Consider the following 11,261-nt stretch of genomic DNA (forward strand, 5'->3'; position numbering starts at 1 on the left):
TGGGTTTAGCTGTAACTTGTCTCTAAGGCCCTAATAGGCCTTCATTTAAATAGGATTCTGTTTTGGGCTCTGGAAACCCAATCCCTGTCTTCCAGGGTCTCCCAGATGGCAGGGGAGACCCCCGTGACAGTGCAGTGTGTGGTGACAGGGAAGCTAGGTCCAGGGGAAACCTCTCGGGGAGGTCACACCTGCCAGTCATGTAGCCTTCTAAGACCCCAGGCCGCTGCCCTCTCAGCAGGCAAGCAGGGCTGAGTCCCCAAGGCCCACTTGGCTCCTGCCCCCCCTCCCACCCAGCCTAGCCTCCCTGAGTGTGGCTTCCTGTCCTGCAGGTATCCTACTACAACCAGGCCACCTCGGGCTTTCTCACCTATGTGACCACGAATGTGGCCGGCCTCTCCTCTGGATTCTACAACACCTTCAAGGCCTGTGAGAAGTTCCTTCTGGACAACCGAAATGACCTGGCCCCCAGCCTCCAGACCCTCTAGGCCCCCTGAGTAGCTGCCTCACTCCCACTCCATCCTGCCAAGGACACACATGCAGTGCATTGAGGAAGGCAGAGGCATTTATTTCTTCCTGCCTCCCCCATGGGAAGTCTGACCTGGGGGTCCTCCTGCATAGCACCACTGGGTGGTCAGTTCCTGCCGGCATCTGCCAGCAAGTCTTCGCGGTAACTCCAGGGCAGCCTGTAGTACACCCGGGTCCTATCCACGGCCCTGGCTGCCAGCAGCACTGGCCGCAAAGGTGCATAGCTACCCTCCGCAGGGCTGTGCTCCACTGTGACGGTGGCCCGGGGGGAGGCTGCCAGTAACCTGGCCACAACTCCAGCCATGCTCTGGCCCAGCGGCCCAGCCTGCAGCTGGAAAGACACAGGTTGCCAGAGGCCCTGGCACAGCTCCAGCATATCTGTGAGCAGCTGTTCCCTGTAGCCACTGCCTAGTACCTCCTCAGGCCAGCCCGGTGCCACTGTCACGTGGGGGAAAACTTCAGACACAGCTCTAAGCAAGTCCTTGCCGGCCACATGGCCAGGCACGGTGAAGCTCCCATGGGAGACTGTGGTCCCCACCCACACAGGCTGAGAAAGATGACCAAGGTCGGAGAGGTGGGCCAGCACGGCCAGGGATGGCCGAAGGGCGGTGGGCTCTGCTATGTGCAAATGGACACCCCAGCGTCCAGGATGTGTGGCCAACTGCAGCAGGCATGACTCCAGCGCCAGGGTAGGGCCACCTGGGGCATGGACGACGGGCACAGCATCCCCAGCTGCAGGCTCCTGGAGGCCCACATTCAGCAGGATCATGCCTTCTTTATCTGGAAGAGGCAGTGGAGGCAACAGGGACTGAGGCTCAGTGATCACGGGGGTGTCAGAGGCCCTTGTTAAAGGGGCAGCAAAGAGGTAATGGGCAGCCAAGGAGGAGCTGGTGCCCCCTCTGTCTGGAATCTGTGGACTGGGTCTGGGCTCTAGGTGGAAGAGCTGCTCTATAAATATGTCCAGGGCTCATCAGAATGACAGAGAAGCTGCCAGCTCAGCTCTTGGCCCTTGCTAGTGGTTCAGCCATGGAGGCTGTGCCTACCTCTCTCACAGCACAATGTGGCTAAGGACTCAAAGGTGCTGCTGGTCTGAAGGCCAGGAAGCCCATCCCCTTGGCAACACTGGCCTCCTCCACCTCCTAGCTGGTGTGTTGCCATGGTAACAGAGTCCCTGCCCCAAGCAAAGTCAAGTCCCTGCAGTTTAGCTAGGAGCACAGGGGCTGCAGGCAGACCTCACCTGGGAGTTGAACTGTTGCTGTTGTTCCGTTGCCCTGGATGTCAGGAACCTGCCACTCCACCCTCAGAGCGTCACCCCCGGGAAGCTGGAGAAGCGGGATCAGGCTGCCCCCTGTGTAGTAGCTTCGTTTCCTTGTGGCATTCACTGTGGGGTCCCAAATTGTCAGGATGAAGTGGCCACCATTTACAGAGCGCCTTCTGTGTGCCTTGGCTAATCACACTTTCTAGCCCCACAGCAACCTGCCACATAGCCGTGGTTTCCCCTTTTGTTGGTTGCAGGAAGACACCTGCCCAGGATCCTACAGCCAATAGCAGAGTTGCTGGGATTGAACCCATGAAGCCAGGCTTGTGTAGCCCCAAAACTGTTATTCTTCCCACTCATCTAGATGGCTCCCAGGGAAGGAATGTTGAATCTGATGGGTCCCCTTTGATATGGCTTAACTGCAGGCTCTCTTAGGTTTGGAGTCAAGGGAATGAGGGGTTTGAACAAGAAAAAAGGTAGCATCTGGGTCATTGATTAGCAGGTACAATAGAGGGTCGCGCTCTGATACGTTAGAGTAACCCACAGAGAAACTATGCTGCAAGGAAAGGTATATGGGGTTTGAAATTTTCTGTGTTCCAACCTGAGCTGTGCCATGTACAAGCTGAATGACGTTGTATAAATTCCTTAACTGTTCTGGACCTAAGTTTTCCTGTTCATAAAAATGGGATCTCTGCTTCATGGATACATGAGGCTTAGATAGCATATAATACAAGGGTCTGGCACACAGTAGGTGCTTAAAATGATTCCTTCTCCCTGGTCCACCCAGGGTGTCCCCCTCCAATGTCCCACCCCTCCAGCTCTGCCCCAGTACCCGCCAGGTGCTGTCCAATGCAGAATCCAGCCCACCACCCTTCCCCACCCTCCCAGACCGCTCCCTACAGGCAAGCTGCTTGAACTGCGACAGGACAGGCTCGAAGAGGTCATAGTAGATTTGGTGGGTGGCGCAGTTGTCTCGGAAGTAGAGGAGATCGTCTACTGACACTGGGTCCGAGGGGCCCTGCCACAGCGTCAGGCTGTACCTGGGGCCCAGAGAGCAGACTCGGTGTCTGTCTGGGCCCAGCTAGGTTCTCAGTCCCTGTGCTCAGAACTGGACCCTGGCTGGGCAAGGGCAGAGCAGCTGACTTCCAGCCAGCCCTTTCTTCCAGAGCACTGCTCCCTTCCTGGGGGCAGAAGAAGCCACAGGGGCTTCAGGAATGAAAACTGAAAGCAGAGACCCAGAAGGAGGGACGGGTGCTATTTCCTGTTTTAGGAGAGGGTCAAGGACAGAATGGGATGGGCACAGGGGGTGCGGGGAGAAGCCAGGTGTGGGGGAAGCTCTCCTGTGGGGAGCTGCTGAAGGTGGGGCTGGGCATCTGGGAACAGACTGCAGGAGTGGGGATGGAGGACTGTCCTTGGGCAGAAGTTGCTGGTATAATCTGTGCAGCCCCACAACTGGTTCCCGTGGGAGGAAGCTGTGGGGAGACAGAGTGTGTCTCAGTGTAAACTAAAACAGGCAGAGACTTAGTTATCCACCAATGGACGGACTGCCTCAGGTGATTGTGAACAGCCTGTCACCAGAAGCACACAAGCAGAAAGGGACTTTGTACAGGATGTAAGCACCAGCGGGGGTTAGATTAGAATCTTTAAGACCCTGCCAGCCAGGAGCATCTAGAATCAGTGCCTAGGGGTGGGTTTGGCAGGAGCAGGGGCTGTGCCAGGGGGCTGGGAGTTTTCACCTGTCAGATTGGCCCAGCAGCCAGCTGAAGTGGGGCCAGGCAGCCCGTACCATGACAGCCCGCACGGGGAAGGTGACCCTCAGTGGCAGCGCTCCTACCAGACCCTGCATCTTCTCCACCATCGCTCGGGTGTATGTGCTGTTTGGGAACAGGGGCACGTAGAGGGTGGTCCAGCCTGGAGACAAGGTGGCCTCAGGATACTTTTCCTGGACCAAGGCTAGGAACCTGCAGAGAATCGAAGACACGGGTTTCTTAGAGCCTTGTGGACCCTTCCCTGTCTCCTGGGTTCCCATACTGTGCTAGGAAGTGGCAGGGCCCATTGAGTCTATGATATAAGGGCAGAAGCAGAGTCCTAAAGAGCAGAAGTGGCTTGTTCAAGGTCCCACAAATAAGGCATGGATTTTGGAGTCGTTGGGGTCTGGGTTCAGGTACTGACTGGGACCTTGGGCAGCTCACTCAACCTCTTTGTTCTCAAGGATGGCATTCTGGGGCCAGGAAGTGGTGGAGGGGAGGAGGGCCTCTTACACATCCCCGTATGGACTGAGGCAATGAAATCCAGAGCCCTGAGGGTGGGAATCTGGACTCTGCCTGCTGTGAGAGTCTCTGAAGTTTCAGATTTTACTTTAAAATTTCATTCAGATTTTGCCCTGATGCAAATTTTAGTAGGCAAAAAATGTTCCCATCTCCTTCACCCCAAACTATTGAGTAAAATCATACTCCAGGAAGACAAACTATATTTATCTTGTGCCATTGACATTTTTATACACAGGAAAACTGAGGTGCCACTAACAGGAGAGGAGAAAGGAGAGGGGAGGAAAATTGCTGCTTTCCAAATGCACCTCAGTTTGAGAATCACAAATATTGGATGGATGGACTATTGGCTGGTTGGATGGACAGATGGATGGATGGAGAGATGGGTGGTAAAGAGCATGGGGCTTAGCACCAAAGTCCTGGCTTTGAATCTTGCTCTGCCAATGAATATACTTAGGTAGGTCATTTAGCTTTGATGAGCTGGTTCCTGTACTAACAAAGATAATAGTACCTACCCCATTCTCATTGTAGGAGTTAAATGTATCCTGCAATTAAAGTACTTAAAATGGTGCCTGGGGCACATAATAAACATTTAATAAATTAAGCCTCAATTGTCGTCAGCTTTCTCATCAGCAAAATCGGGAGAAAAGACTCCTAGCAATGCTAGTAAGAATCAAAGCTGGTATTTGCGACCCTTTGTAAACTATAGAGCATCATGCAGCTGGTATATGTGAGGGCTGTTAGTGGTAGTGCTGGGATTTCATGGGGGATGGCAAGGAGTCAGTGTTTTAGACTTTTCTAGCAAGCCAAGCTCTACCCTGGTCATTGGGGATACAGTCACCCCAATGAAATCAGGGCTGTGTTAGGAGGAAGTGCGGGTGTCAGCCTGGGATGTTGGGGCAGTTTTGGGGAGAGGCAGTGACTGGGCAGAGGTTCACTAGGAAATGGGGAAGAGGCATTTGAAATGAAGCAAAGGGAACAGCCTATGCAAAGGCTCAGAGGTCAGAATATGTGGTATGTCTGGAGGCCAATTCAGGAAAGATCTCCCAAGCACTTCCTGGGTCAAATGTTGAAGGAAAAGGGCTGGATACAGTTGGGGCAGAGAGGGGAACACTTACTGTGTCGCATTGACTTCGATGGAGATTGGCACGTTAGGGCCCCTCAGGATATCGGCATTGATCCATACAGGCCTCCGGACTTTCCCATCCAATGTCAGCTGTCGCAGGAGGTCCAGGGAGGGGCCCACAGCCTTGAGACTCTTGAAGTCTAGCTTGATACCTGTGGGGAGGAGGCTGAGGGCTTAGGGAACTGGTCCCTCATGCTCAGGGAAGAAGGAACTGGAAGATGTGAGCTCCTGGGGCAGAAAGAGCAGGTATGGTATATGTGTGTGGGAGGGGGGAGTAAGGGGTTGGGGAGGGGAGGAAGGTAGAAGGGGACCAGATTTTGGCCGGGTGTGAAGAAGGGCTTTCGAAAAGGGAGCACTAACCCAGGGAGGAAGGACCATTGCAGGAGTGAGCTACATGCTCCATCTCACCTGTGTCCAGCAGAGAGAACCCAGGACGTGCCCTTTCACACCCCCATCTCACCTAGAATTCCCCGAGCCTGGCCTCTGGAGCATGGGGCTGGAAAGTCAAGGCAGGGAGCATCTCATGGTGGGAACTAGACTTGCCTCCAGTGGAGTGGTCCTGGCACATACTTCCTGAGGACCAGAGGGCTGGAGAGCTGGGGCGGGGGGCCAGAGAGGTGCTTACCCTTTTGGGAAGAGGCCAGCACAGCCTCCAGCCACTGCTGCAGGGTGTTGTCACTGTAGATGGCTGGGGGGTGCGCCATGATGGGGACCCCTGTCTCGTTGGCTGTGTTGAGCCCTTCTACGGTGATGTCCGCCTCCAGGACCATGACATTGCCTGTGCAAGATGCAGAACTCAATCAGCTCTTGATTGTTTTAAAACAATTATTCTCATCGTAAAAAAAAAAAAAAATTGCATGTTTATTAGAGAACACTTGGAAAATACAGAAAAGCAGGAAGAAGGGAACTGTTGATTCACATTTCCATTGTAGTTCATGTTTTCGTACATTTTCTTCCATTTTTGTCAATGTATAGTTTGGACTAGTTGAAACCACACTGTATTTATAACTTTTAATGTTTTCTTTCAACATTATGACACATTTTCAAAAACTTTTATATGCTGCGTTAAAGAAAAAAAGAAAAAGGCTACAAAAGCCCCATTTGAGGGTTCACACCATGGTTTAGTTATCCTTCTTCCTATTCCTGAGACATAATGATGCACATTTTATCCTGATTTTCTGATACCTTTTGATCCCTACTTGTGGAATTTGAGTTAGGACAATACAGTGCCATTTTAAGCCCATATTATCAAATTGCTGTCTAGAAAAATTGTGCTTCATGTCCCCACCTGAAATGCATAAGCTGTCCATCTCCCTGACACCACTGAGCACTGTAACTTTTGTCTTTCAGATTCATGCAGGAACTCAGTCAGGTGGAGGCCATCTGACAAGAGCTGAGGACTTCCCTTGGGAAGCAGATGCTGGGAGACCCTGTCAGGGCCTCTGCACTTGGGGAGGCTAGTGGAGGGAGAGTGGGGTCGCTTTTAGCTTCCTCAACATCACAGACAGTTGGCATCAGAAGGGACCTTTGTGCCTGGTTGGCACTGACAGCCTCCTGGCTGCCCCCTTACCTCTAGCCCTGCTCCCCTCCAAGTGCATTCTCTGCACAGCCACTAGAGTGAGAGTTCTAAACAGGTACCTGAAAGTGTCACTTCTGTTAAAAAAACAAAAACAGCTCCGCCATTGCTCTAAGGATCAAATCTAAATTCCTTATTGCAGTCTGTGTGGTCCTGCATGACCAGGCCCCAGCAAACTTTCCAATCTCACCTTGAGTCCCTCTGTCCCTCATTCTGAAGGATCTAGACACTCCAGCTTTTCTCACATTAGGAAATGTGCACATAAGTCACCCAAGAACTATTAAGATGCAAGTGCTGATACAGTAGGTCTCTGGGGCTGGACCCAAGATTCTGCAGGTCTAACCAGCTTTCTGGTGATGCCCATGCCACTGGTCCATGGACCATACTTTGAGTAGCGAAGCTCAATTTGTCTTGTCCTCCCCACCTCTGGGGTCTGACTCATGGCTGTTGCCTTGGCAACACTCTTCCCTCTGCAACTTTACTAGGTAGGCCATTTCTGGATCATCTGTTGGTGTTGGCTTAAAATGTCACTTCCTCAAGGAGGCTATCCCTGAACCCCATGCTTAGTCTGTTAGGCCACCTGCTTCTGGGCTTCTCCTTTGAGAGCTTAGCCTTATGTAGTTGCTCGTTTAGCACCAGCCTTCCTGAGTGTAAGCACCAGGGAGCAGGGCCTGATCTAAATTGACTACCACTGGGATTTCTGGTGCTGAGATGATACCAGAGCTACCATGGCTTGAAAAGGCCCAACTTTTTCTAGCACCCCGACCACCCAGTTGTAGCGCTGCCCCAATCCCAGCCTCCGACAGAGCCACGTGACTTCTCACATCATTGTGCTTGGAAGAGCCAAATGCTCACCGAATTTTGAGCCCCACGAACTGTTACCTGGGTTACCTTGCCCCCCCCTCTTACCCCCGTCCCCTGATAGATAGGGACACTAAATGGGAGGTTGTTGGGAAGTGCCAATATTTCAGATGTGGAGCAGCTAGGGCTGGTGCTGCAGGAGGTGCTGCCTGCTGGGCCCTGAGAGGCCCCACCAGCTTCTGGCTGCTCCTCTGTAGGGAAGCCCATGAGTATGGGGGAAAGTAGCCTTGAATTATCTCTGGAAAAATGGTTGTTCTAGCTTGTGGACTTTCAACACCCACTAGCTGGGGTCTGCTGAGCCTCGGGAGAATCCAACCTGCTCCCGAGGCATTTAGAATCCAGTCACAGCATTAAGGCCATGGGAGCAGACAGTCTGGTCTGGCCAAGGAGCTGGGAGTCCTCCTGAGGGAGGCAGCATTTGAACTGGACCTTGAAGGACGGATAGGATCTCTTAGGGAGAAAAAAAAGGTAATTTTTTCCCCTTATAAAAGCGATACAAAAAAGATATGGGAAAATTCAGAAAAATGGAAAAAGGAAGTTATCATGATTTTAAATTAAAAAGATAGCCTCACCAGTTATAACTTGTTTTGATTTTATCAAATATTTTTCCTTTCTTTTTCAATGCACATTTATTGATACTCTGTTTTGCTTTCTTGGTGGGTGTCTTAGTTTCCAATTGTTGCTGTAATGAATTACCACAAATTCAGTAACTTAAACAATATGCTTATTGTCTTCTATTTCTGGAGGTCAGAAGTCTGAAATAGATTTCACAGGGCTAAAATCAACATATTGGTAAAGCTGAGTTCCTGCTGGAGACTTAGGGGAGAATCCACTTCCTGGACTATTCTAGCTTCTAGAGTCTGTCTGCACTTCTTGGCTCATGACCTCATTGTGTTAACAGGCATTGAGGTTCTTGGATTCTCCAAGACAGAAATTGAGAGGAAAACCCAGAGAGATTTCCAGACAGATTTTATTAAGCTTATGCTTGAGCACAAGGGAGACAGCACAGAGGAAAGGAAGGCCCTCTGAACTGGCTGGGGGGCTGGTTCTGCTTGACTGCTTTTATGAGCAGGGGACAAAGCAGACTTGTGTGAAAAGATGGGCTTGTGAGGGGTTTGGGAGTGGAATTTTCCATGTTAGGATGGGGCTATTTCCTCTTTCGGCTGGGTTGCTTGGCAGCTATCATGGAGGACTTCCTGGAGAAGATACCATTGGGTTTTGAAGGATGAGTGAAGTGGGGAAAATTGGGAGGGAAAGAACATTCTGTATGGAGGGGAGGGAAAGAACATTCTGTATGGAGGGAACATCATGAGAAAAGACAAGAGGCAAGAAACATCACTGTGAGTCTGGGGGAACCACTGTGTTGCTAAAGCAGAAATTGTACAGGAGGAAATGGTAGGGGATGAGACCGGGGAAAAATTCCAGCAGTATAATGGATTATAAACACTGAAAAAAGCTCACAATTGAAAACAAGTGAAATGCTGAATAAATTAAAAATACTCTTTTAAGCATAACTCTAAACTGGTGTGATAGTAAAGAATCCACAAGACCAAAAACTGACATGAACGCTGGAACCCTGAGAGGGAAGCAATTGTTAAGGCTGACTTTTGTCCTGAGGAATTTTGCTTCCATTATGATGGCTACACAGGTGATGATGACAAGAGCTTAAGCCTAGGACCCCCTCCCAAAGGGGAATTCTAGTGGGACACACCTTCATGGAATGGTACCCCAAAGGCTGCACCCTTGCAAGAATCAAAGAGAAATAAAACCACTGACCTGTTTTGATATTTGCACTTGGTGGGACAAAATATTCCTCTGAAAATGAATAACCACAAGCTGTCCCTCACACATATGTATTTGGGGGACATATATATTTGGTCCAAATTCATACGGTCTGGGTGGTCCCCAAACTCCAAATGGTGAAATTTAAAGTACGTGGTACCCTAAGGTGAGGAGCAGAAGCAAAAAGAAGCTTCCTCAAGAGGATCATAGTTGCACCCAGACCTTAAAGAATTCCCAGGCAGCCCTGGCTGGAGTGGCTCAGTGATTGAGCAGTAGCCTGCGAACCAAAGTGTTGCCAGCTTGATTGCCAGTCAGGGCACATGCCTGGTTGAGGGCGAGGTCCCCACTTGGGGGTGTGCAAGAGACAACCACACATTGATGTTTCTCTCCCTCTCTTTCTCCCTCCCTTTCCCTCTCTCTAAAAATAAATAAATAAAATCTTAAAAAAACAAAAAAAAGAGTATTTCCAGACAAATTTCCAATAGACCCAAAACTCGTAAGGAAATAAGGCACCATGAGTGAAAACTGACAGAAAGAGTACACAGCAGACTCAGGCTCACAAAATCTTTAGAATTCAAAATTATCAGACATGGATTCATATGTTTAATGTTTTAAAGATAAAAAATAACTTGAAAATATGAACAAACAACAGTAGGATATATAGAATGACCAAGCAAATTTGAGAAGGAGCCAAACAGAACTTCTATAAATGAAAGATAGAATTAAAATAAAAAAACCCACTGGGAAGGCTTAAGATTAGACACAGCTGATTAGCAAATCAGATAAGATCTGAAACTGTTATTCAGAAATTAGTGTAGAGAAACAACAAAGAACAAAACAGACAAAAAAAAAAAAAACAAACAAAAAAAAAACACACAAAAAAACGAATAGAGCTGGGAATACTACGGAGGTTAAGACAGAGAGAGGTAACCTAAATCTAATCAGAGCTGCAGAGGAAGAGCAAAGAAAGATGAAGAAAAGGCAATATTTTCCAACATTTCTGTAAATTTTTCAAAACCATTCATGAGCACCAATCTCTAGATTTAGGAATCACAATGAATCTCAAGTAGGAAAAGAAAAAAAAGTTCATAACTATATATGTCATAGTAAAATTGCAGAACACTAAAGTAAAAGACCTTAGAAGCAGCCAGAAATGCAGATTAACCCACCCAAAACCTGGCAGACTACCTTCTCAATGGCATCAATGGGAGCCAGAGGAAATGCAGCATTAACTTTGATGTGATAAAATAAAATAAGAGACATCTCAGTATCCTACATTCAGTGTAAATATTTTAAAAATGAAGATTAAATAAAGATTTTTTTTTTTTGCAAACAAAAACTAAAAAAGCTTACTACTAACAAACTCTCATTAAAGAATTTATAAAAGCTATTCTTTAGGCAGAAGGAAACAAATCCCAGATAAAAGCCTGAGATTCAATTTAAAAAATGGTCAATCAAAAACTTAGTAAATGCAAAGGGTTTTAGGAGTTCAGGGAAAAAAAGTCAGCGAAGATATTAATGAGATGTTGGTTAAATCTAAACAAATATTCATTGCCTAAAACAATGATGTCTAATTGATAGGGTTTAAAAAACAAAACAGAAATAAAATAAAGAATAATGTATATAAAGAAAAGAAATAAACTAAAAAAGCAAAAAAGGAAGCCCAGTAAAACAAAAAAAAGTTAAAAAAATAATATATAAGTTAGGAGGTGGCTGATTGAAGTTAGGTTTTTCTATGGTCCTTGTGTTCCTTATTTTTGATTTTTCTGAAGGAGGATAACAGTATTACTTAATTTTACACTTTGCTTTATGAGGTATGCATGTTAAAATGGCTAAAGTAACCCTAAAGGATAGATATAGAATATG

At 48.2% G+C, this 11,261-nt stretch overlaps 1 protein-coding gene across 1 annotated transcript; it reads right to left on the bottom strand.

Moving 5' to 3' along the window:
• Positions 1–540: 540 nt before the first annotated feature.
• Positions 541–5,948, bottom strand: LOC150014956 (protein FAM151A-like). The gene is made up of 6 exons (XM_090269531.1): positions 5,802–5,948; positions 5,169–5,328; positions 3,520–3,744; positions 2,684–2,823; positions 1,763–1,906; positions 541–1,305 (listed from the first exon to the last, which is right to left on the bottom strand). Exons 1-6 carry the CDS (start codon positions 5,944–5,946, stop codon positions 632–634), a joined length of 1,488 nt encoding a protein of 495 aa, XP_090125657.1. The 5' UTR covers positions 5,947–5,948; the 3' UTR covers positions 541–631.
• Between the last annotated feature and the right edge of the window lie 5,313 nt (positions 5,949–11,261).

This window comes from Furipterus horrens, unplaced genomic scaffold (genome assembly GCF_987537825.1).
Source record: "Furipterus horrens unplaced genomic scaffold, mFurHor1.1.pri manual_scaffold_3, whole genome shotgun sequence".
Taxonomy (NCBI): Eukaryota; Metazoa; Chordata; class Mammalia; order Chiroptera; family Furipteridae; genus Furipterus; species Furipterus horrens.

Bases quoted from the DNA above. Each gene is read 5' to 3' on its own strand.
- LOC150014956 (XM_090269531.1), bottom strand. From the start codon at position 5,946: ATGGTCCTGGAGGCGGACATCACCGTAGAAGGGCTCAACACAGCCAAC. The intron at 5,329-5,801 runs GTAAGCACCTCT...TCCTCCCCACAG, and splicing joins GCTGGCCTCTTCCCAAAAGG to GTATCAAGCTAGACTTCAAG. The intron at 3,745-5,168 runs GTAAGTGTTCCC...GATTCTCTGCAG, and splicing joins ATCGAAGTCAATGCGACACA to GTTCCTAGCCTTGGTCCAGG.